This window comes from Pseudorasbora parva, chromosome 16 (assembly GCF_024679245.1).
Source record: "Pseudorasbora parva isolate DD20220531a chromosome 16, ASM2467924v1, whole genome shotgun sequence".
Lineage (NCBI taxonomy): Eukaryota > Metazoa > Chordata > Actinopteri > Cypriniformes > Gobionidae > Pseudorasbora > Pseudorasbora parva.
The window spans coordinates 19,357,946-19,381,951 of record NC_090187.1 but is presented as its reverse complement, the minus strand read 5'-3'; the positions used below and the strand labels follow the sequence as shown (position 1 = coordinate 19,381,951).

The following is a 24,006-nucleotide window of genomic DNA, read 5'->3' as shown; positions in this document are numbered from 1 at the left end:
ATCTTCCCCAATTTGTTCCTATGGGTGATTTTTGAATGTCCATACCAGCATATAATACAATAAGAGAGAATACTTTCAATAAAAGACTTATAAAAAAGAGACAGCATTTTGTTATCAACATTAAAATAATTAAGTTTGCTAAGAAAATATAAACGTTGTTGACCCTTTTTAAAAACGGCATCCGCACACTGATCCCAGGTTAATTTATGGTCAATGATAAGACCGAGATATTTATACTCCGTCACCATCTCTATCTCCTCTCCTTTAATCAGTGTTGGAGTAGGTGAGGGAGCCCCATGTCTAAAATCAAAGACCAACTCTTTAGTCTTGGACGCATTCAAATACAAATTGGAGATTTTACACCAGTCAACAAATTCATGCAACACCGGACCATGTTCAGATTCACCTTGCTCCAATAAACTAATCACAGCAGTATCATCTGCAAATTTGATTATATAATGTCCAGGGTAACTACTAAGACAACAGTCAGTGTACAATATATATAATAGTGGTTACAAGACACTACCCTGTGGTGTCCCAACTGAACTGAAGCGGACCCCAGATAATGTGTTCCCCACCCTTACTCTTTGTGGCCGGCCACTCAGGAAGTCCAAGATCCATTTAATTAGTGTTGACTTTATTTGGAAATTGTCTCTCAGTCTGTTCGCTAAAATTTGTGGGTGGATTGTATTGAATGCTGATGAAAAGTCTGCAAATAAAATACGAGCATGTGTTTTACAACCCTCCAGATGTGTATACAAATAATTTAAGAGCACTACAATGGCATCGTCCGTCCCCCTCCCAAATCTGTAAGCAAATTGTAGAAGGTCGAGAGCATGTCTACAGGAATTCATGATGTATGTTTTAATGATCCGCTCAAGTGATTTAACTAAAATAGAGGTGAGGGCAATGGGCCTGTAATCCTTGGATGAGGATGGGTGGGAGACTTTTGGAAGGGGATACACAACTGCTGTTTTCCAAAGTAGTGGAACAACCTGGGTGTCTATTGAACGTTGGAAGAGGGAACAGAAAATTCCACTTAATTGAACAGCACAGTACTTCAACACTCTGCCTCCAATGTTATCCGGTCCCGGGCTTTTCCGTACGTTAGTCCTCTCAAACACACGCTGGACCATCTCCTTTTTGATAATCAAAGTGCTCTCCATCCCATCATCTTCCATCACAATCTGTTGCCTGGCAGAGATATTTTCATTTCCATTTATTTCAAAGCGGGTAAAATGTTCATTTAAGTTGTTGGCCAAAACAAGGGATGATGGGTCATCTATAAAATCAATTTTTTTCCCTGTCTTAAAGGGAGCGTTGGCCATCAACTTTATACCAGTCCATGCAGCCTTTGAATTTCCCGCAGTCAGGGTACTCTGCATCTTATCCTTGTACTGACACCTGGCCTTGTAGATCTCCTTGTTAACCTTCCTTTGCATATCTTTTCTGTTCTGTAAGCTTCCTGAATTGAAAACTCTCTTTTTCTCATTTAATATGTCCTTTAGTTCTTTCGTCACCCACGGTTTATTATTTGGGTACACCTTGATGATCTTAGTTGGAATGACCGCACTCACACAAAAGTCTATATAGCCCGAGATAGCTTCTGTCTGTTCGTGCAAGTCAGCTGAAGAGTTCTCGAAAATAGTCCAGGATGTACACTCCAGGCATCCTTTCAACTTCTCAATACTGTTCTCATCCCACACCTGAATCTGCTTTTCCACAGGCTTGACCCTTTTCAAAACCTGTTTATAAGTGGGTCTTTAAAGGATAGTGTTGTGATCTGAGCCACCCAGGGGAGCCCTGGCACTGGATAAGTATGCCTTAGGGATGGAGCCGTAGCACAAATCAATGATTTTATTTTTTCGTGTAGGACAAGTGACATACTGTGAATAGGTAGACAGAGATTTTTTGAGGGTACAGTTATTAAAGTTATAAACTTGGGCGCATCTGGTGAGATTTTATCCAACTCTTGGGTGATATTGAAAATAATGTCTGCTGCATTGTTCATGTCTGCTTTTGGGTGTATATAGACAACAGTCACAAATATTTGTGGGAATTCACGAGGAAGATACGAGGGGCGCATGGAAACTGACAAAAGTTCAATATCCTTAGTGCAAATTTTTTTTCTTACCACAGCTGTTTTGCACCATCTGTCGTTTATCATGATGCACACGCCCCCTCCATGTTCCTTGCCTGTAGCCATGCTGCATCGATCCAAACGTACTAAACTGAATCCTTCAGGACAAACTTCAGAGTCTGGCACAGTATCATTAAGCCAAGTTTCAGAGAAGGCCAAGATACAGGCTTCCCTGTACTCATACAGGTAACGAGTGTTTGCTCGCAACTCATCTGCTTTTCTTTTTTTGCTCGCAACTCATCTGCTTTTTGCTCGCAACTCATCTGCTTTTAGTGCACGAGAGTGCGCCCGTGCGCCCGTGAACTGAACAATCGTTTTTGAAGGAGTGATTATTTTTGAATGTTTTAGTATTTTGAAGAGACTGACGATCGCCAACGATCAAGATTTGTTTTTGATGGAAGTTTTTTGTGTGAATCAGACCTGATGGCCCGGGCATACCGTGGGTGAGCTGAACTGGGCCACGCCATTTTGTGCCAGAAAGTTCCTGAGTTTTTCTAGGCCACGCCATTTCGTTCCAGAAAATCCCTGAGTTCTCTAGGCCGCACTGAAACTTTTCATTTTTTCTGTATAGTACCCTGCCATCCTCACGACATCTCACTGTCCTGTCTCAGCTGTTATCTTGTCATCACTAATCATGTCATCGGAAGTCAACGCAATGTCATCGCAAAGTCATCGCAAGTCATCTCATCAAAGTTATCGTTGCCACAGACTGGTATAACAGTTCGACACACACACACACACACACACACACACACACACACACACACACACACACACACACACACACACACACGGACATTTTACTGATATAGAGTGAACTGAACTGAGTGTTTGAATGAACAGGGTTTCAGTTGTCATTTTGAACTTTGTGTGAAAACTGAGTCAATTGGAAATTGAATGATACACTGATTCATAAGAAGATTCATACGAGTCACTTGAACTGAGGTATTTGAATTGAGTCATTTGAACTAAGTTGTTTCAACTGAGTCGTTTGATTTGACCTATAAGAGTCGTCAGAGTTTGAAATGTCCAGTGTTGTTTGTAAATCAGTTGGTGCATAGACATTGAAATTCATTTTGGGAAATTTATATATAAGCTGTTACAAGAGTCTTTTTTGAAAGTGTTAAATATTTGAGTGGTTAACTAGAAAACCTGAAGTCTATTTACTTCCCTTTTTGTTACTTTTTGTTATTTTATCCTATTGAAAAATATCCTTCCAGCAAAAATACAGTTTCCTAAGGAAGGGGAAAATAAATAATTGTTAAAAACAATACAGCTGAAGGTTTAAATTTTTTTTACTTACCTTGGAGTTGGGGCGTCTCACTTATGCGGGGGGGGGGGGGGGGGGGGTGCGTTTGTGTTATTGCATGTTTATACTTCAGGAAGTATGTTGAGATTTAACGACCTGAAGCCCAACCTATCTATTCCTGTAGTATATTATACTATAGAGTAAGATAAACCATTGTGCATAATTGAGACTCAAAGCACCAGAGTGGGGACCAAGATCGTTTCACTCTCAAGTCATCCAGGGTAACATTTTAATTTCCCCCATGGAGCGAGACACACAGTTTCGTTACACAGAGAAAGTTTAAAAGAGGAAACTTCTGCCCCACAACAGACAGATACAGATTCCTATATTAAGGAATATATCATGCTATGTTAATGTGTTTATGATACTTGAATTTTGCGAATCCTCCGCGTACAGGCTAAAAAAGAGAATAAAGAAGCCTGCCCTTTTTTTACTCCGCCCCTCACTGCAGCAGACTAGTATCGCCTTTACTGTATTTCAGGAGAAGCAAGGCGCTTCTCAAACAAGCCTGATGATTTGGATAGATCATTTGAACGTATTCCTCTCGAACTTTCTTAATTAAACATCATATTATACAATTATTGATTTTATTAGGAAAATACAATATACAAAGAAGTGGGATCAATGTAAGCCAAGCTTTTCACATTTTGTAAATGACTTTAAATGATATGTAAACCTCTTGGAACAAGCAAAAACAAAAAAGCAATGAAAACATGTAATGCTTTAAAAGCACTGGACTTTATGTCCTTTGTATTTATTTTATTTTATTTCTTGGCAACTAATGTTAATGTGATATATTATAGACCTACCGGACAGTGCGATCTCTCTGTGGGTAAAGTGATTGTTGTCATATTTATAAAAAATAAATATAAACATGTATATAATTAAAGTAAAAATGCTTGATAAACAGGTCTTTCGAATGGAAATAAATAAAATTTGCCCTATTTCCTGTGCTCCTCCCTGTTCTAATCTAGGTGATTGGATCTACCAGCTGCTCATCATTGTCAGGAGGAGCCAGTATTTAAGCAGAACAGGAGAGAGGACCAGAGAGAGGAGAAGGAGCAGGAGCATTGACGGGAGTGTGAGGGACGGAGTGGAGCTTGGAATCGTTCAAAATTCGAATCACAAGGAGCCGGTAAAAACATTACTGTACAGTGAATGTAGAGTGGAAAAATGGCAGAACATTCCGATGGTTATGTAAAGGATTTCAAAGATTTAGATCCTATGAGAGCAGATCAAGATGATGAGATGTTTTGGGAAGAAGTAAGAAAGAAGAAACAAGTTAGACAACGATCAGACTCCAGTAGTAGTGTGGAGTCAGTAGATACTGTCAAACGAAGCAAAACTGAAGAAAGCAGACCTAGAAGGATTAATGGTAATAAAATACCAAGTGAAACATTTAAAGTAGTTGTAGTGTTTGACCAGCATGGAGGGCCTGATTTACATCCGATACATGTGACTAAAGCAATTGTGAAAGAAATAGGCAAAATTACTCATGCTAGGTTCATGGGAAATGGTAGATTGCTTATTTTTGCAGCATCAGAAGAACAGCGTGCACAAGTTTTAAGCAAAGAGACACTAAATGGGATCAAGATTACTTCACACATACCAGGTACAGCAGCAAAAGCAAGAGGAGTGATAACAGGAATACCAATATCAGTTTCCATTGAAGAAATCAAGACCAATTTGAAAGGAGGTACCTTAATGGATGCAAAAAGGCTGACTAAAGGAAAAGAGAAAAATGACAGTTTGTCAATCCTACTATACTTTAAGGCAGAAATGCCTAATAAAGTTCAATTGGGATATATGAGTTATCCAGTGAGAGAATACATCCCACCCCCATTAAGATGTTTTAAATGTCAAAGATTTGGTCATGTTGCGGCTCAATGCAGAGGCAAGAGTAGGTGTGCTAAATGTGGAGGGGAGCATGAGTATGGTAACTGTGGGGAAAAAGCTGAATTAAAATGTTGTAATTGTGGAGGTCAACATAGTGCAGCTTATGGTGGTTGTGAAAAACAAAAGGAAGCAAGAGAAATTCAGAAATGTAAGATTACACATCAGATATCATATGCAGAGGCACTTAAAAAAGTCAATGATAACAACAGAAACAGTGAGAGGCCTACCTATCCACCAGAACAGGGTAGAAGGAAAGAGAATACTGAAAATATGGATAAAGATAGAGGGAATGACAGAAGACATGCCAAGGAGCAAACTCAACAGGCTAGCATAAACATTACCCCAGAAGTAAATGAATATAAAAGAAAAATATCAGAAGAGACAATGCTGGTAAATAAGAACAGTTTTGTTGCATTTATCTGTTCAATAGTTAATGTTACAATACAGCACACTAGGAAAAGTGATAGGATAAAATCAGTTGTGGAAGCAGCAAAAAATTATTTGGGGATCATAGCAAAGGCTGATGAAGTTCATGAAATCTTAAATATTAATCATGAAGGAACACAAAATAGTTGAATTGATTATGGTGTTATCTATTCTTCAGTGGAATGCACGAAGTTTAGTAGCAAATGGACAAGAATTCAAAAGATATGTTAGTAAATTACCAAGCAAACCCGATATTATATGCCTTCAAGAGACATGGTTAAAACCACAACTAGATTTTGTGTTAAATGGATACAATAGTATAAGATGTGACAGACAAAAAGATAGAGGTGGGGGATGTTTGACGTTGATTAAGGAAGGAATAGCATACAGCCCAATCAAGATAGATGAAGAGTATGAATGTGTTGTGACTGAGGTGTTTAATAATGAGAATTATGGTAAAATGATAATTATAAATTATTACAATCCTTGTAAAACATTAACAAATGAATTAATGGAAAACATTCATAAAAAAGGCCATAAAGAAATATGGTGTGGGGATTTTAATGCCCATAACACGTTATGGGGAAGTAGAAGTACAGACTTAAATGGAGAAGTGGTGGAAGAAATGATGGATAATAGAAGGTTGGTATGTTTAAACAATGGTACTGGCACACGTATAAATATATATAGAAATGAAACATCTTGCTTAGATTTAACACTTGTAGATAGGAAAATAGCTAACAGATGTGAATGGGAAGTAGATCAAAATACAAATATTGGTAGTGATCATTTCCCAATTTTCTGCAAAATAGAGACAAATATATATATACAACAAAATAATATACGTCAAAAATGGTGCTTTCAGAAAGCTAACTGGGAATTTTTTTAAAAATGTTTTAATGAGGAAATAAAAAATTCCTCATGTGGATTGGATGAAAATATAGATAAAAAGAATGATTATTTGAGCTTCATCATTCTAAATGCAGCAAGTCAGAGTATTCCAATCAGCAAAAGCCAAAACAAAAGAAAAAATGTACCATGGTGGAATGAAAAATGCACAGAAGCAACTACAGATAGAAATAAAGCATTTAGGAACTTACGCAAAACATTAACAATGGATAACTTGGTAGATTATCAAAAGAAAAAAGCTATGGCAAGGAAGGTAATTAAAGAAGCCAAAAAAGAAACTTGGAGACAGTTTTGTTCTACAATTGGGAGAGAAACAACTTTGGATAAGATGTGGATGATGGTAAAGAAAATGACAGGAAAATATAAAAGGTCACAAATACCAGTGTTAGTTGATGGAAGAAATCATGCCATATCAGATGTTGATAAAGCAAATATGTTAGGTAAAAAGTTTGCTGACATTCATAAAGGTAACCACTTAGATGAAATCTTTAAAAAGAGAAAAGATGAAATATTAAAAGAAAATAAAGATATACTAAATGCAAAGCAAAAGACGAATACTATACTAGATTCTGAATTAACTATAACAGAACTTAAAATGGCCTTAAATAACACTGGGTACTCCTCACCAGGAACAGACAATTTATGTTATGCTATGCTTAGGAAACTACCAGATGAAATGCTGAATAAGGTTCTAGAATTATTTAATGAAGTATGGGATAAGGGCAAACTTCCAAAGATATGGAAGAGGGCAATTATTCTTCCATTTTCTAAGCCAGGAAAAGACCCAAGCAATCCAGAGAATTACAGACCTATAGCACTGACATCACACTTAGGGAAGTTAATGGAGAAAATAATAGTGGCCAGACTAAATTATTTTTTGGAGAAGAAATGTTTACTCAAAGATTACCAAACTGGTTTCAGAAAAGGTAGATCTACAGTAGATGCTTTGATAAAGTTGTGTAATGAAGTGGAGAAAACATTTATCATGAAAGAGGTAATGGTGGCTGTGTTTTTAGATATAGAAAAAGCATATGATACTATGTGGAGAGAACACTGTAAAAAATTGTGTCGTAAAATAACGGTAATCTACTGGCAGCTGTGGTTGCCAGCAATGTACTGTTAATTTACAGCCCTCTACTGTTTATATACAGCTCTCATTTTTTACAGTATTTTACCGTAATAATACCATGAAAGGTAACTTTTCATTTGGAAAACTGATTGCCTCAAACAGTTCTCATTTTAAAACTAGTATTTATAGGTGTTTGTATCGTAAAACTTCATTTGAGTCCTTTCACATGTGTAAGGTGTAGTAGTTAAATAATTTAGAAACATGACTTTAACTTCACTTTTTGCGGTTCAATAGCACACACGCATGTGATAAATTACTCAACAAACGGCTCATAACTGCATCAGCAAACACAGTCACTGCCGTTAAATAAAGCATCAGGCAGCATATCATCAATGTTTCTCTGCTCATCCTGGACTGAAGCACAGGCTCTACTCTTCAGCACAACGGTAACCCACAAAACTAATGAATTCAACTAAAAGATCTCTTCTATATCATCTTGTGCAACAACACATAAACACAGGTCATTTTAATATTTACTCTCCTTATCAGTTACTGACTTTGCACAACTTTTTTCTAATAACTTTCACTAATATTTCAGTGCAAATATCTTGATTAATCTGGTAAATCTGACTGTTACGTTTTACAGTATATTACTGTTTTTCCTTGATTTAACGGTAATCTACTGGCAGCTCTGGTTGCCAGTAAAGTGCCGTTTTTTTACAGAACTTTTCCGTAAATTAATTTACAGTTTCTTACTGTTAATTTACGGTTCCCACTGTGGGTTTTTTCATATAACCCCTTTAACCCTTTTAACCCCACAGCAAAATCTTCAGTTTTAAATGAACACTGAAAAGTGTGCACACTACAGAGTGTTAGAGTAATTGAAGCATTGATGAAGTTAATGAGATAATTAAGAGATTAATTAAGTGATAACTGAGAACACCTGTTAACAAGAATCACTGAAGGACAGAGAAACACAAGAACTACAACTGTCTTCAGCCACAGCTTTAGATGAAATCAACTGAAGATAAAAGAAGACATTAAATCTCTGACGATCTCAGCAGAGGATTAAACAACTCCACAAACAGCATTACCAGCTTCACACATTACTAACCAGACTGACTTTATTTCTGTCAGACGTCTACAGAAGCTCTTATTGGGAATTATCAGATCTTTAGGTGTTGATGTTTAATTGAAAATATTTTGTCACCATTATCGTGATCAGTGTTTGCTTCAGTTGGGCTCTTGGCCCTTGACTTTGTAATGATAGTCTTTCTTTGTCTACTATAACTGTGTGTTTCTTAAACACATTTATTGTAGCAAAAAAGCCAAGAAAAAAATATGGTCAGAAATGATTGACTATGCTTTGCTATAATTGTAATAGGATGTTTAGCTTGTTAATCTTGTCCAGTGTTTCTTCCCGAAACAAACCCATTCTTTTAAAAACACATACATTTATTCTTAATTTATGTTATTAAACTGGGACCCTTCCGAAATTATCAACCACTGATTAGGAATTAGTTATAATTTAAAGTCATGAGTTCAAAAATTAGTTTGCTCTCCGCTGTCATTTAGACTCGCATAGAGATGAAGAATCAGCACATGAATCTCAACAATGGTGACAATCAATAAAAAAAACGAACAGATCAACTCTGAACATCACAAAACACTACTCAAAGTCAACACAACAACAGCAGCAAAAATAAAAGCAAATAATACGAATTAAAGAAAATAACCAGGCTATTCAGCAGCATAATTTATTCGTGCCGCAATGCATGCTGGGAGTTTTGAGTGTCACCACGGCTGAGATTTATACGCCGATTCTTGATGTCTGTGTGAGTCAGATTGATTCAGATGTTTTGACCATGAGCTGTTCCCATGCTCTTCAAATTATCTGGTTGTTGCTACGATGTTATAAAATTGTAGGGTTCAAGTTTTGCAAAAAATTAAGCGTCAACTACATGTTTATAGATAAGACTAGTAAATTATTAGTGAATTAAACCATTATTAAATAGTCAACATAACCAACTCATGGTTTTTTATCAGCTTTGCTTGCTATAACACATGTATTGAAAACACCGTTACAGCAGCGAGAGAAAAACTAATGTTATTGTGTCGATGTTCAAGAGCCCAACTAAAGCAAACACTGATCACCATAATGGTAACGTCAGAAGAAATAATCAAACATCATCTGATAATTCTCAATAAGAGCTTCTGTAGTCGTCTGACAGAAATAAAGTCAGTCTGGTTAGTAGTGTGTGAAGCTGGTCATGCTGTTTGTGGAGTTGTCTAATCCTCTGCTGAGATCTTCAGAGATGTCTTCTTTTATCTTCAGTTGATGAAATCATGTTTCTCTTTCCTTCAGTGATAACAGCAGGTGTTCATCAGTGTCTGAATTCACTCTCTTCTTTCCTCTCTCTCTGTCGAGTGGTCTATATCAGTGAACTAGTGTAGGGAATAGTGAATAAGGGGATAGGGAGTGATTTTGAACACAGCCTCTGAGTGTCGACTTTAAGTGTGTTAATTCACAGTATATTACTGTTGGCTATTTTCTCGAAAATGACAAATATTACCCAGAATGCATTGTTTTCTACAGTATATTACTGTTTTAATGGAAAACAGCATTTTACTGTCAAAATGTGGCCGTTTTTTTACAGCATTTTTTTACAGTGAAGGACTATTAATCAAATTAGATAAAATGGGAATTGGGGGGAAAATGTACAATTATATATTGGACTTTCTTTCACAACGCACTTTTAGAGTTAGAGTAGGATTCGAAAATTCAGATGAGTTTACAGTCGAGAGTGGAATCCCTCAAGGAAGTGTGATCAGTCCAATTTTATTTAACTTGATGATTAATGATATATTTGTAAAACTAGAACCCAAAAGTGAAGGTTTACTGTATGCGGATGATGCTGTAATATGGAAAAGAGGCAGAAATATTCAGCACATAACAACAATCATGCAAAAAAATATTCAGTCATTAGAACAATGGGGAGTCAATTGGGGATTTAAATTTTCTATACAAAAATCTAATGTTATGTTCTTTACAAAAAAGAAAGTTGCCGTTAATCACAAAATGTATATTTACAAACAAACTCTGGAGAGAGTCCTGAAATTTAAATATTTAGGAATTTGGCTGGATGAAAAATGTACATGGAAGCATCATATTAATCACATTGAAACTAAATGTAAAAAAGTCATAAATATGATGAGAATGATTACTGGACATAGCTGGGGTGCAGATAAACAATCTTTAATGGATATATATATAGCATTAATCAGGTCAGTTATAGATGATGGCTGTATAGTATATAGCACTTCATGCCAAACAAATTTAACAAAGATAGAAAGAATTCAGTTTAGAGCGTTAAGAATGGTCATAGGTGCTATTAAAACAACTCCAACAAGTGCTATACTAGTAGAGACCAAAGAAGCCCCACTTGCATTAAGATTCACTAAATTGGCATTGACATATAGGATTAGATTGCTGGGGAGTAAAAATAATCCAGCAATATCAGTATTAAACGATTGTTGGGAATATCAAACACTGGGAAAAGGGTTTGGATGGAACATACATCATTTAGTAGAACAGTACGGCATTAAAGAGCTAGAGTTTAGTCCTGCAATAGCTCTGAGTGAAGTTCCTCCCTGGATGCTCCCAATGCCAGAAGTCAACATAGAATTATTGAAAGAAAAGAGAGAACATTCAGATGAACAGAGTTTTGCATGTTATAGTGAAAGATATTTGATTTCCTCATTTTATGGTTTTATTAATATTTACACTGATGGATCAAAAGACCAAAATGGTCATTGTGGTATAGGAATTTATATTCCTGAATTTAAAAAAAGTTTAAAATATAGATTAAATAATTTCCTTTCAGTATACTCAATTGAAATGACTGGAATAATAACAGCATTAAGGTGGATTGAAGAAATAAAACCATTAAAATCTGGCTGTAATGCAGAGCTTAGAAAGTGGAGCTTCAGGCAGAGATGATTTAATAACAGAGATTAGAAATATATTGTTAAATATCCAAAGCCTAGGAATAACAGTTCAATTTTGTTGGGTTCTGGCACATATTGGAATTAGAGGTAATGAAAAGGCAGATGATTTAGCTAAAAAGGCACTAAAAAATAAAGAAATAGAAATTAATGTTCTAATAGGGAAAGGAGAAGCGAAAGCAAAAATAAAGATGGAAATAACAAAAAAATGGCAACAGGAATGGGATACAGAACCTAAGGCTAGACAATATTACAATAATCAGAAAAAAGTTGGAGGAAAAAGAATTAATATGAAAAATAGGAAAGAAGAAATAATATACTCACGACTAAGAATGGGACATACTGGATTGAATGCAACACTGAAGTTGATAGGAAAAGGAAATGGTTTATGCACAGAATGCCAAACACAGGAAGATGTGAAACATGTTTTATTTAGATGTAGAAGGTACAGTGAACAGAGACAAAGGTGGAAAGAAATGGACGATAACATTGAGGATATTCTTGGGGAACAAGGAATGCAAAGTGAAAGAATTAGGACCTTGTTTATTTTCCTTAAAGATAGTAATTTAATAAGAAGAATATAAAGATGGTTTAGTTTATTTTTTTTTTTTTTTCCATGTATAACCAAAGGAATACTGCAACACTTTAGTCTACACACTCCTGTACAGTAGGTGGCGGTATACAATCACACAAATGATGTAATCTGCCAAAAAACTAAAAGAAGAAGAAGAAGAAGACCAGAGAGAGGAGTGTGAGTAGCTGGAGTAGAGCAGCAGAAACTGTTAGTGGACGGCGAAAGGATACAAGTTTTTTTTGGACCCTTTTTTCTCCCCTCTATCTGGAATACGAAGTGCGATCTTGTTGGCTGGTGAGTCGATTGGGGAGTGGTGTGGGAGTGCATCGGCCGACGGCCTGTATAGGTCCGTAAGCGGTGCTCTCTCACAGCTTCTAGTCGGTCATTAAGCTAATCATTTCGCTGGGATGGCAGGGAGGCAAGAAGATGATATGGAGTATAGTGGAATAGAGGGGAATGGCAGTGATGAGAGGAGGGAAAGTGATTGGGAGGAGGTAGGGAGAGTGCGCAGGGATAAGAAGGCAGTTAGTCGTAAAAGAAAGAAAAAAGGAGATGCTTGCTCAAATGGGACGGAAAGTGAGGAAAGAGAAGATGAAAGGAAGGATCCCAAAAGCATGCTATTTAATGTAGTGGTGCGATTTGAGGGAGAAGGAGGAGTTAAGAGAATTGATCCGATTAAGTTAACCAAAATAATAAAGGAACAGGTAGGAGAAGTAAAATATGCAAGGATTTTGGGAGATGGAAATTTACTGATAGGATGTAGTAATGAAAGGCAGATGGAAAAAGCAAAGAAGATGAGTTGCATTGGAAAAGTTAAGGTAGTAAAAGTAGCAAGAGTGGGTGAAAAAAGAACAGGTGGTAGTAAGGGAGTGGTATATGGAATTCCACGTACAGTAAGTATGAAAGAGATGGTGGAGAACTTGAAAAGGCAGAATAGGTCAGTTAAAAATGCAGTAAGAATGACAAGAGGAATTGAAAAAATAGAAACGGAGTCTGTGTTGGTTGAGTTTGAAACAAAGGATGTACCAAAAGAGCTGTATTATGGATTTATGGTATACAACATAAGGGAATATGTACCTAAACCAATGAGATGCTATAACTGCCAGGAGTTTGGGCACATGGCTAAGGTATGTAAAGGAAAGAGAAGGTGTGCTAGGTGCAGTGGTGATCATGAGTATGGAAAGTGTGGTGAGGAAGTAAGGCCAAAGTGTTGTAATTGTGGAGGGAGTCATAGTGTGGCATTTTGGGGATGTGAAGTGATGAGAAAGGAAGTTAAAATACAACAGATAAAAACAAAAGAAAAACTTTCGTATGTTGAGGCTGTTAAGAGAACTGAGCAGGAAAAAGAGCAGAGCAGAGGACATGTAAGGGAGGTAAGGGAGTGCCAACAAGAAAAGAAGGAACAATGGGAGGAGGAAAGAAAGAAAATAGTGATATTCATAGCAGGGGTGATAAATGCTACAGCTGAAATCAGGTCTAAAACTGAAAGAATTCAGATTATTGTTAAAGCAGCAATACATCATATGGGTATGACAGGATTGAAATGGGAAGAAGTAAGGGATGAACTCAGTGTACAGTCGAGTCAAGAGACAACATGTGTAGGTTAATAGTAGTAATGCTAATCCTGCAATGGAATGCAAGAAGCTTGATGGCAAATGGGCAGGATTTTAAACAATTTGTTAAAAGTAGAAGAGTAAAGCCAGATATTATCTGCGTCCAGGAATCATGGTTAAAGCCTAATTTGGATTTTATCATATATGGATATGAATCAGTTAGACAAGATAGGAAAAATAGTAGTGGAGGAGGATGTGTTACGTTTGTAAGACAGGGGATACCGCACAGGGTGTTAGGTACAGGGAATGGACAAGAATATGTTGTAATAGAAGCATGGGGTGAAGGAAAAAAGATTGTAGTCATAAATTATTACAATCCGTGTAGGAAATTAGAGATAAGCAAGCTTGAGGAAATAGAGGGACAAAATAGAAGTAATATTGTGTGGTGTGGGGATTTTAATGCACATAATACATTGTGGGGTAGTGAGAAGACTGATGCTAATGGACAAGTAATAGAAGATTTATTGGAGGAGAACAACTTAGTATGTTTAAATGATGGAAGTAAAACAAGGATAGAGGTTACTACTGGGAAGGAGTCTGTACTTGACCTTACGCTGGTTTCCAGTAGTATGGCAGCTATATGTAATTGGAGTGTATATAAAGATGGAACAGTAGGAAGTGATCATTATCCAGTATTATGTAAAGTCAATATTTCTATATCTAAAAGTGCAGAAGAAAGAGGAGGAAGATGGATATTTGAGAAGGCTGATTGGGAAAAATTTCAGAAAGAAAGTGATAAATGTATGAATCAGGTTGAGTATAATGAGGATATAGAAACAATTGAAAATAAAATAAAGCAAGGTATAATATCAGCAGCAATAGAATCCATTCCAAAAAGTAAAGGTAATGTTAAAAGGAAAACAGTACCTTGGTGGAAAGAAGAATGTAAAGAAGCAGTCAGAAATAGGAATAAAGCATTTAAAATAATGAAAAGGACTCATAATTTTACACACATGATTCAATATAAGCATGATCAGGCAATAGTAAGGAAAACAGTAAGACAGTCAAAAAGAAGATATTGGAGGAATTACTGTAGCTCAATTGGGAATACAACTCAGATTGGAGAGGTGTGGACAATGATTAAAAAGATGGGTGGAGACAGGAGAGAATGGAATTACCCAGTCTTGAGTACTGGAAATGAAATTGCAGTGACGAATAAGGAAAAGGTTGAAATGTTAGTAAATACATTTGTCAAAGTGCACAGCTCTAATAATTTATCTGAAGAAGGGAAGAAAGGTAGAGGAAAAACTAAATCTGAAAATATAGAGGCACTAAGGAAGGTGAGAAATGTTGAGGATGAACTAAATTAAATATTTAATATGGGAGAGTTAAATAGAGCAATGGACAAAACTGGGAAGACTGCCCCAGGAAAAGATGACATTTGCTATAGCATGCTGAAACAGTTAAGCGAAGAGGGAAAGAAGAAGTTGTTGATGCTATACAATAAAGTGTGGGAGGAAGGGAAACTACGAAAGAATTGGAAGGAAGCAATTATTGTCCCTATAAGAAAACCAGGGAAAGATTCTAGTAAACCAACAAGTTATAGACCTATTGCCTTAACATCCCATGTATGTAAGTTAATGGAAAGAATGATAAATGAGAGACTAATGTACATTGTAGAAAAAAGAGGTATGGTGGCTGAATGTCAGAGTGGATTTAGAAGAGGGAGGAATACAATGGATGCAGTATTAAGCTTGGAAGATGACATAAGGAAAGCACAAGTAAATAAAGAGATGGTAGTGGCAGTATTCTTTGATGTAGAAAAAGCATATGATATGCTATGGAGAGAGGGATTATTGATTAAATTGCATAATATGGGAATTGGTGGGAAACTATTTAACTGGGTAAAGGATTTCCTTGAAGGGAGGAAAATTCAGGTCAAGATAGGGGCAGACTTATCAAGTGAATATATAATAGAGAACGGAACACCTCAGGGAAGTGTAGTAAGTCCCACTTTGTTTTCAATAATGATAAATGACATATATGGAAATATACCAGTAGGGATGGGAAGATCACTGTTTGCGGATGATGGGGCAATCTGGAAAAAAGGAAGAAATGTAGAACATATAGTTAAAAAAGTACAAGAAGGGATCCAGCAGGTTGAGAAGTGGGGAATAAAGTGGGGTTTTAAATTTTCTATAGAGAAAACTAAAGTGATGTTTTTTACAGGGAAGAAAATCAAGGACAATATCCATTTAAAACTATATGGAAGTAATTTGGAGAAAGTTAAAACATTTAGCTTTTTAGGAGTACACTTTGATGCAAGGTTAACATGGGTAGAGCATGTCAGGAATGTGGAGGACAAGTGTAAGAAAGTAATAAATATAATGAGATGTTTAACAGGACTAGAATGGGGAGCAGATTATAAATCGCTGAAGTATATATATTTAAGTTTAATAAGATCAAGGATGGATTATGGAAGTGTGGCATATGGATCAGCAGCCAAATCTGTACTAATGAGGCTTGATGTAATGCAGGCGAAAGCACTGAGATTATGTTTAGGAGCTGTAAAAACATCACCAGTATGTGCTCTTCAAGTTGAAGCAGGAGAAATGCCATTGAACATACGACGTAAACAGTTGCTTGTAAATTATTGGATAAATATAAAAGGACATGGAAATAGTCATCCTATCAAAAGAATACTGCAAGATAACTGGGAAAGGGAGAGAGCACAAAAGTTAAGTTTTGGGTGGATAGGAGATGCGGCAGCTAAAGACTTGGGAGTGTATGAAAAGGAGATTTGTTCAACTGTAACATGGCCTGATATCCCGGTTTGGAATCTAGAAATCATGGAAGTTGATTTTAAGTTACTGCAAGTCAAAACAGCTAGCAATAGTATAGATTTGGCAGCTGAATTTTATAGATATACAGGAAATAAATATAAAGATTACATACAGATCTATACAGATGGATCAAAGGATCCAGAAACAGGGAAAACTGGATCTGCAGTTTACATTTTTAATCAAAGAAGTGAGATTTGCAGACGAACTACCAATGATCTGAGTGTATATACAGTGGAATTATACGCTATTATGATGGCATTAGAATGGATTGAGGAAAACAAAATAAGTAAAGCATTAATTGGAAGTGACTCTTTATCAGCATTGTACAGTCTCAGGATAGGCAAGTCAAATAGTCATCAGGACTTACTGTATACAATATTGACAATATACACAAGAATAAGGGAAAAAAGTAGTAAGATTCAACTGATTTGGATTCCAGCGCATATCGGCATTGTGGGTAATGAGAGAGTGGACAAGTTAGCCAAACAAGCTGTTAAAAAAGAGAGTATTGAAAGAAATATTAAGTTGTCAAAATCAGAAGGGAAGAGTATTATATGGAAAGAAACCATTAGAGAATGGCAAAGTCAGTGGAACAGGGAAATTAAAGGGAGACATTTGTATAATATTCAAAATAAAGTTGGAGATGTGAAGAATAGGGGAGGAAATAGAAGAGAAGAAATAGTTATGACCAGATTAAGGATAGGTCACAGTAATTTGAATAGCACTCTACATATTATAAGGAAGCATCCAACGGGTTTTTGTGGGTATTGTCAGGTTGCAGAAACTACAGAGCATGTGCTGATGAGTTGCAAACAGTATGATGAACAAAGAAAAGAAATGATTGAAGAATTAGGAAAAGAGACAGGAATGAAGGAAATACTGGAAAGTGGGGCGAATTAACAAAGAAGAGGACGTTTTTTCAATTTTTTTAAGAACGACAGGTCTGATGAAAAGAATATGATGTAATGGATATTACAGGAAAGTGAAACCGGAAGATGGCAGTAGTGCAACACTAATGGATGCAAGCTGCCGTTAAATCCTAAAGAAGAAGAAGGACCAGAGAGAGATTCCTTCTCCCAGGAGCATGAGAGGGTTCTGATGTTGCCAGTCCCAGAGTGTTGCTCTTGTTGTGTTTTAAGCTTAAATTGGTGTCATTGCTGTAGTGTGCAGCTTTTATGTGTTAAGCTTAAACTTAAAACCAAACTTAAATGTGTTGTGGCTGTGTGCCCAGCTTTTAAGTTTCGTTGCCTGCTATGTTGAAGCAGTAGGGAGACGGGGGCCATTTTTCTTTTGTTCTCATTCTCTCCTGTTTTTGTTAGTAGTGAAGTAAGGTAAGCGTGTTGTTGTTTATTTGTATTTATTTTGTGCAGGTTACTTAGATCCTATACCACTAGTTAGTAATCTTTTGTTTCTTTGTTTTGGCTGCACCCGCTCTTGAACATGTTTCCCTTATGTTGGATTGTGTTTTGTTTGTTCCTTTGGCACTGTATTTATGTTTTCACTCATTTATTGTAAATAAATCTATTTAAATCTTATATTGTGTCGTGAGTGCTGGGACTGAGAACATTTAAACCTTCTTTGTTCCTATTAAATATTCTTTAAAAACGTTACTTCCCTTTCTCCCCTAGAAATCTAAAAATGGGAACGTAACAATTGGGGGCTCGTCCGGGATAAGCACTAAAAAGTGCTTTAGACGAGCCCCCAAAACGTTACTTCCCTTTCTCCCCTAGAAATCTAAAAATGGGAACGTAACATTTGGGGGCTCGTCTAAAGCACTTTTTTCCCCCCTAATTGGGCTCGCATTTATGAAATTTGGTGAAATTTGTTCATAGAGCGTATGCTTTACTTGACTGGTTTAGTTTTGGGGTGGTGAGATGTTGTTTAACTGTTTACCTGGTTAACAATGTAGTGCAGAGTAAGTTTCTGACCACTGACAGTGCTGAGAGAACTTTTTGAAGGGGAAAGGTCGAAAAAGGTCATAAGCAGTGTTTAAGACATAACCAGGAACAGTGTGTGGTTTCATTGTCTTGACCCCAGTCATATGATAGCTGAGTGCATGGCGTGGAGGTATGTAACTGTGCTAAAGTGAAGAGTGTTGCTCTGGTGCAGTCTGGTTCCACCCATACATGTTCCTTACTATCGGATCCATCTAATCACCAACTTTTTTGTATTCCCTGAAACTGTTTTACTCTCCTGACTTTCCCCCTCACATTATTTTGATGAGACACAGGAGCTGCCCAGTCGTTGATGCTTGACAGTCAAATCCTGTTTTCAGGAGAATCCTAAACGGGTACAAGTGTCTTTGTTCGAGGTGTTGGACAAAGCTGTGTGCAAGTACCTGTACACTTGGTATGGTTAACTTCTGAATTATTTCTGTCAAGATAGCAGGGTGTTCTGAACTGCCTGTGGAGGGTATCAGTGTCATTTTAGGGAACAACCTCGCAGGTGGCAAGGTGTTCTCTTCTTCGACCATGGTGGATAACCCTGACTCTTGTGGTCCAGCAGCTCTGGTTACCAGGTCCTCCAGTATGGTTCCTAGTGATCTGGTCCTTTGTTCTCAAGTCAAGAAACTCGTGGACACTTCTGATTTTTCAGACTCTGTTATCCCTTTGTTGGAGTCTGAGTGTAAAATTCCCAAACTAGACACTCCTATCATTCCCACTGTTCTTCAGGTTAAACAGAAGCCTGTAATGGCTGGGAGCGAACCTTTGGCTACTGTGCAGTGTCCTGAGATGGATCTGACCACTGCTTACTGTGTACAAGCATTGAAACTAGTACTCCTATACTTTTTACCAACTTTGTCAGTTGAAGGTGAATCCAAATGGGTTGCGTGCAGTAGTGTTATATGAGCATGTTGCTGGTGTAGATCACCCAGTAGACTGTCCTATTTTTGCACTGTCCCAGCCTCCTTTGGGTAAAATCCCTTTCAAAATGTGGCAGAAAATTTCATAGGACAATTCGCAGACTTTGCTCTGTAATTTGAATGTGGTTGCTTTTGAGGTGTAAGATTTGTGCATGTACATTGGTGAAAAACTAATCAGTTCGTGTCATGGTTGCTCCAGGTGTTTGGTCTCTATCTGTTTTCCACCACGAGAATTTTAGCCAGTTTACCCGTGGTGCTCGAGGTGAACTGTAAGTGTTGTTTTACTGACCTTGCATTGATTACAAAATACAGTGGTATTTGTGACTTGTGGGTTGGGGTGTTACGTCCCAGGACGTATGTGTATGTTTTATAGTTATGGTGTTTGTGTCATTTATTGCTGTACTGTGTTCTTGCCAATGGACCCAACGGCCTGCTGGCAATTGTAGTTTTTTGTGATGTGTGTTCTGCCCTAGTTCCTGTGCTCCTCCCTGTTCTAATCTAGGTGATTGGATCTACCAGCTGCTCATCATTGTCAGGAGGAGCCAGTATTTAAGCAGAACAGGAGAAAGGTCCAGAGAGAGATTCCTTCTCCCAGGAGCATGAGAGGGTTCTGATGTTGCCAGTCCCAGAGTGTTGCTCTTGTTGTGTTTTAAGCTTAAATTGGTGTCATTGCTGTAGTGTGCAGCTTTTATGTGTTAAGCTTAAACTTAAAACCAAACTTAAATGTGTTGTGGCTGTGTGCCCAGCTTTTAAGTTTCGTTGCCTGCTATGTTGAAGCAGTAGGGAGACGGGGGCCATTTTTCTTTTGTTCTCATTCTCTCCTGTTTTTGTTAGTAGTGAAGTAAGGTAAGCGTGTTGTTGTTTATTTGTATTTATTTTGTGCAGGTTACTTAGATCCTATACCACTAGTTAGTAATCTTTTGTTTCTTTGTTTTGGCTGCACCCGCTCTTGAACATGTTTCCCTTATGTTGGATTGTGTTTTGTTTGTTCCTTTGGCACTGTATTTGTTTTCACTCATTTATTGTAAATAAATCTATTTAAATCTTATATTGTGTAGTGAGTGCTGGGACTGAGAACATTTAAACCTTCTTTGTTTCTATTAAATATTCTTTAAAAACATTACTTCCCTTTCTCCCCTAGAAATCTAAAAATGGGAACGTAACAATATCTACAATGTTAATTTGACTAGTCACAATAGACATTCATTATATCTATAATGCTATATTTACTAGTCATATTCTTCCATTGACTTACATTGGAAAATATTTCTGAATATCTTCAAATTAGTTTTGACTAGTAGAAATTGTAATTCAAGATACCTATAATTGATTTTATACTAGCCATAATTCTAATTAGAGATATCTCAAATTACAATTGTACTAGTCATAATTAAATTAGAGATATCTTTAATTCATCTTTTTTTTTTAAAGATATCTAAAATACATATGTAGATATCTACAAATAATTTATTACTAGTCAAATTATAATTAAAGATATCTTGAATTGGAATTCTTCCTAGTCAAAACTCATTTAAAGATATCTGCAATTTATTTATGGATATCTCTGTATGATTTTTGACTAGAGACATCTTTCTTTGGAGATATCTGCATTTAGCTTTGTGACTAGGAAGAATTTTAATGTAGATATCTGGAATTACCATTCTGACTAGTCAAAATTCAGATATCTTAAACATGCATGCAAATATGCCTTAGCTAAGCCACACCTTAAACTTTTTATTAACCAATCCTGGAAACCGTTGTCATCTGCCATTCTGTTTAAGAATTGTTTAATAAAATTAAATTCAAATTTTATTGTCATGTGTACCGGAGACAGTTGTCACATTTGTCAAATCTTATTCTGTGAATCCTCCCAGCAGCATTAAACATCAATTAAACAAATAACAAGTAACATAAATAACCAAGAAACATATAACAACAATGTGTATGTATGCATATGTTCAGTGCAAAATTCACATAGGTAGTAGGTTGTCAGTACTTATGTTATGTTGTGTTTCTAAGTGTTTTTGTGTGTGTGTGTGTGTGTGTGTGTGTGTGTGCATTTATGTGTATGCAAGGTGGAATAAATCATTACAAGATCAGAGAGCAGCCTGTAGTGTAGGTGGAAGGGGCAGTGGGTGTGTGTCATTCACACAAGCCTAATGGCCTGTGAGTAAAAACTGTTAGTCTTGTTGTTCTTGATTTCAGTTAAACGTTTTGCTTCTTTGGTAATTTTAAACTCCTTTATACAGAAGGACTAGCCTAGCATTCTAGATGCACCCTAGCGGCAGCACATTTAATCTGCCCGCATGTGTCGTCTAGCAACTCTCAATACCCTTCTGAGCTGTATTCCCCTAACTCTTGCCAGACCAATCACGTTGTGTATAGAGTCGGTGGGCGGGGCCATAATGACGGCCGAGTTCCGTTTGTGTGCTTCTAGTAAACACAGAAACTAGCGAACGGCGGCGGTCTTTCGAATCAGCTTTGACCGCGACTCTGGAAGACTTGGAGTTAAGCTTTTCTCTGAGAAAAGAACAAAGAACGGCACTGAAGTTATTCTTAAAAAGGGAAGATGTGTTCGGAGTTTTGCTGACCGGATACGGCGAATGTTTAATCTATCAACCAAGCTCTGTTTAACCTTCGTTGCTCTGGTTGGTTGTAGCGCTATCCTATCGAGTGCAGAGGGAGTTTGAAAGACAACCGTTTATCCCACCCCTCGGATTGAGCCCTGTCTATGGTGAGTTTCCAGACCAAACATCTTGATGTGGGTCTGGCTTGTCAGGCTACAGAAGGACATCAAACGTATGAAAATAAAAATGTAGCTGGGACATGTGTAAAAGTGACATAGACTATATGAAGAGAAGACTCAATAAGGTTGTTATCTTATATTAAAGTAATAAATAATGTTGAGATATGCATGCTGTCGATTAAATGTGGTTAGCCTTTATTTCCAAAAGAATAATGTTCTAAATTCCCTGTATGAGTACACAGGAAGGACAGATTTTTATTATGAACGATCTTATTGTGTATGCCACCAGGTGGCGTTAGTTTCTGCTATTCTGATATCGTGTTTACTTTCACTTTCACCAGCCGTTTGCTCCGCCATTTCTACAGGTGTTAATGTGCGTGATTGAATGTAAGTTGATTTAATAATACACAGTTATAAGTGATGCATGTTCATTACATTGGTAAGTTAATTATTCAGCTTGTGCAATCGAATTTTGCCTTGTGTTATCTAGTTATATACGGTAATTCGCGAGCATATGTTCGCCGCTGTTAATCCCTCTCTGTGACGTTGGTACATGTATAACATGTCAGTAGTAAGCTAGTGTTGATGTTTATGTAAAGCAACGTTATATTAGACATACACTGATGTATATTTTTATTCTGTTTATTTCAGAAAGTCCACATTTAATACCTTTTGTATATCATGAGACTGAGTACAACTGGATGATCAATCAATCAATCAATCAATCAATCAACTTTATTTATATAGTGCTTTTACAATCACGATTGTGTCAAAGCAGCTTCTCAGTGTCAAACAGGATAATATTGCGACAAAATTAGATTTGGCTGTACAGTCGTACTGGAGAAAACAGTGATGTTATCAGCTTATTTTAATTTATCATATAGCGACAATGTTGGCAGATCAGTATTATAGTTTATAGAATTAAATAAGACCTAATTCATACATTTTATTTGTATAATAAGTTGAATAACTTTAATCATATTTTTAGTTTTTAGTTTTTTTTTGTTTTGGTTGATGACAATGCATGTGGCCAAACATTATATAAAGTTTTGAATAGTTTGCTGTCTCCTGTCATGCTTCTTACCGGAGCCCCGTAGTGGATAAGCATTCGACTAATTATACACAAATACAGTCCGCACCAGATGGTCCTTCGAGCCGGATCGCTACACTCATTAAGGTAATTTGGAGCAACAGAGCCAACATTACTCTACATAATACTACACAACCTGTTCGACCACAGGCCAGAGTACGTCAGCTTTCAACACGTCTGCAAGCTTATGACCACACATTACCTAAATCTCTCATACCAGACCCTGCGCTGTATGACAGTTCATACCACCAGCCAAGGATGGATCATCCAACAGCACAGCTAAACCTCAGTGGACAGGCCGCGCCAGTCTCGACTGTGGAGCAGCTTCCCATGAGTGAGTTATCCCTGGTGCAGTATGGAGCAGGTCATGCTACAGGTTATGTGGGCAGCATTGATAATAGATCTGGTGTTCGTGCAAGACAGCTAGGTGCAGAAAGATATTTTAGGCATTTTAGTTCACAAATAGTTCAACAAGAATATCACAGTCAATCTGAACGTGGGTCACTCAGGAGTGGCACTGTTTCACATTCACTACATGATGAAGAACAGGCTAGAACTATCTCACCACCTATGGTCAGACTTA

General features: G+C 36.9%; 1 protein-coding gene across 1 annotated transcript; it reads left to right on the top strand.

Annotated features, from left to right (window-relative positions):
* Positions 1–4,537: 4,537 nt before the first annotated feature.
* Positions 4,538–13,935, top strand: LOC137043238 (uncharacterized). Its single transcript, XM_067419428.1, has 2 exons — positions 4,538–4,824; positions 12,385–13,935. The coding sequence occupies exon 2, from the start codon at positions 12,736–12,738 to the stop codon at positions 13,933–13,935; it is 1,200 nt and encodes a 399-aa protein (XP_067275529.1). The 5' UTR covers positions 4,538–4,824; positions 12,385–12,735.
* The last annotated feature ends 10,071 nt before the right edge of the window (positions 13,936–24,006 follow it).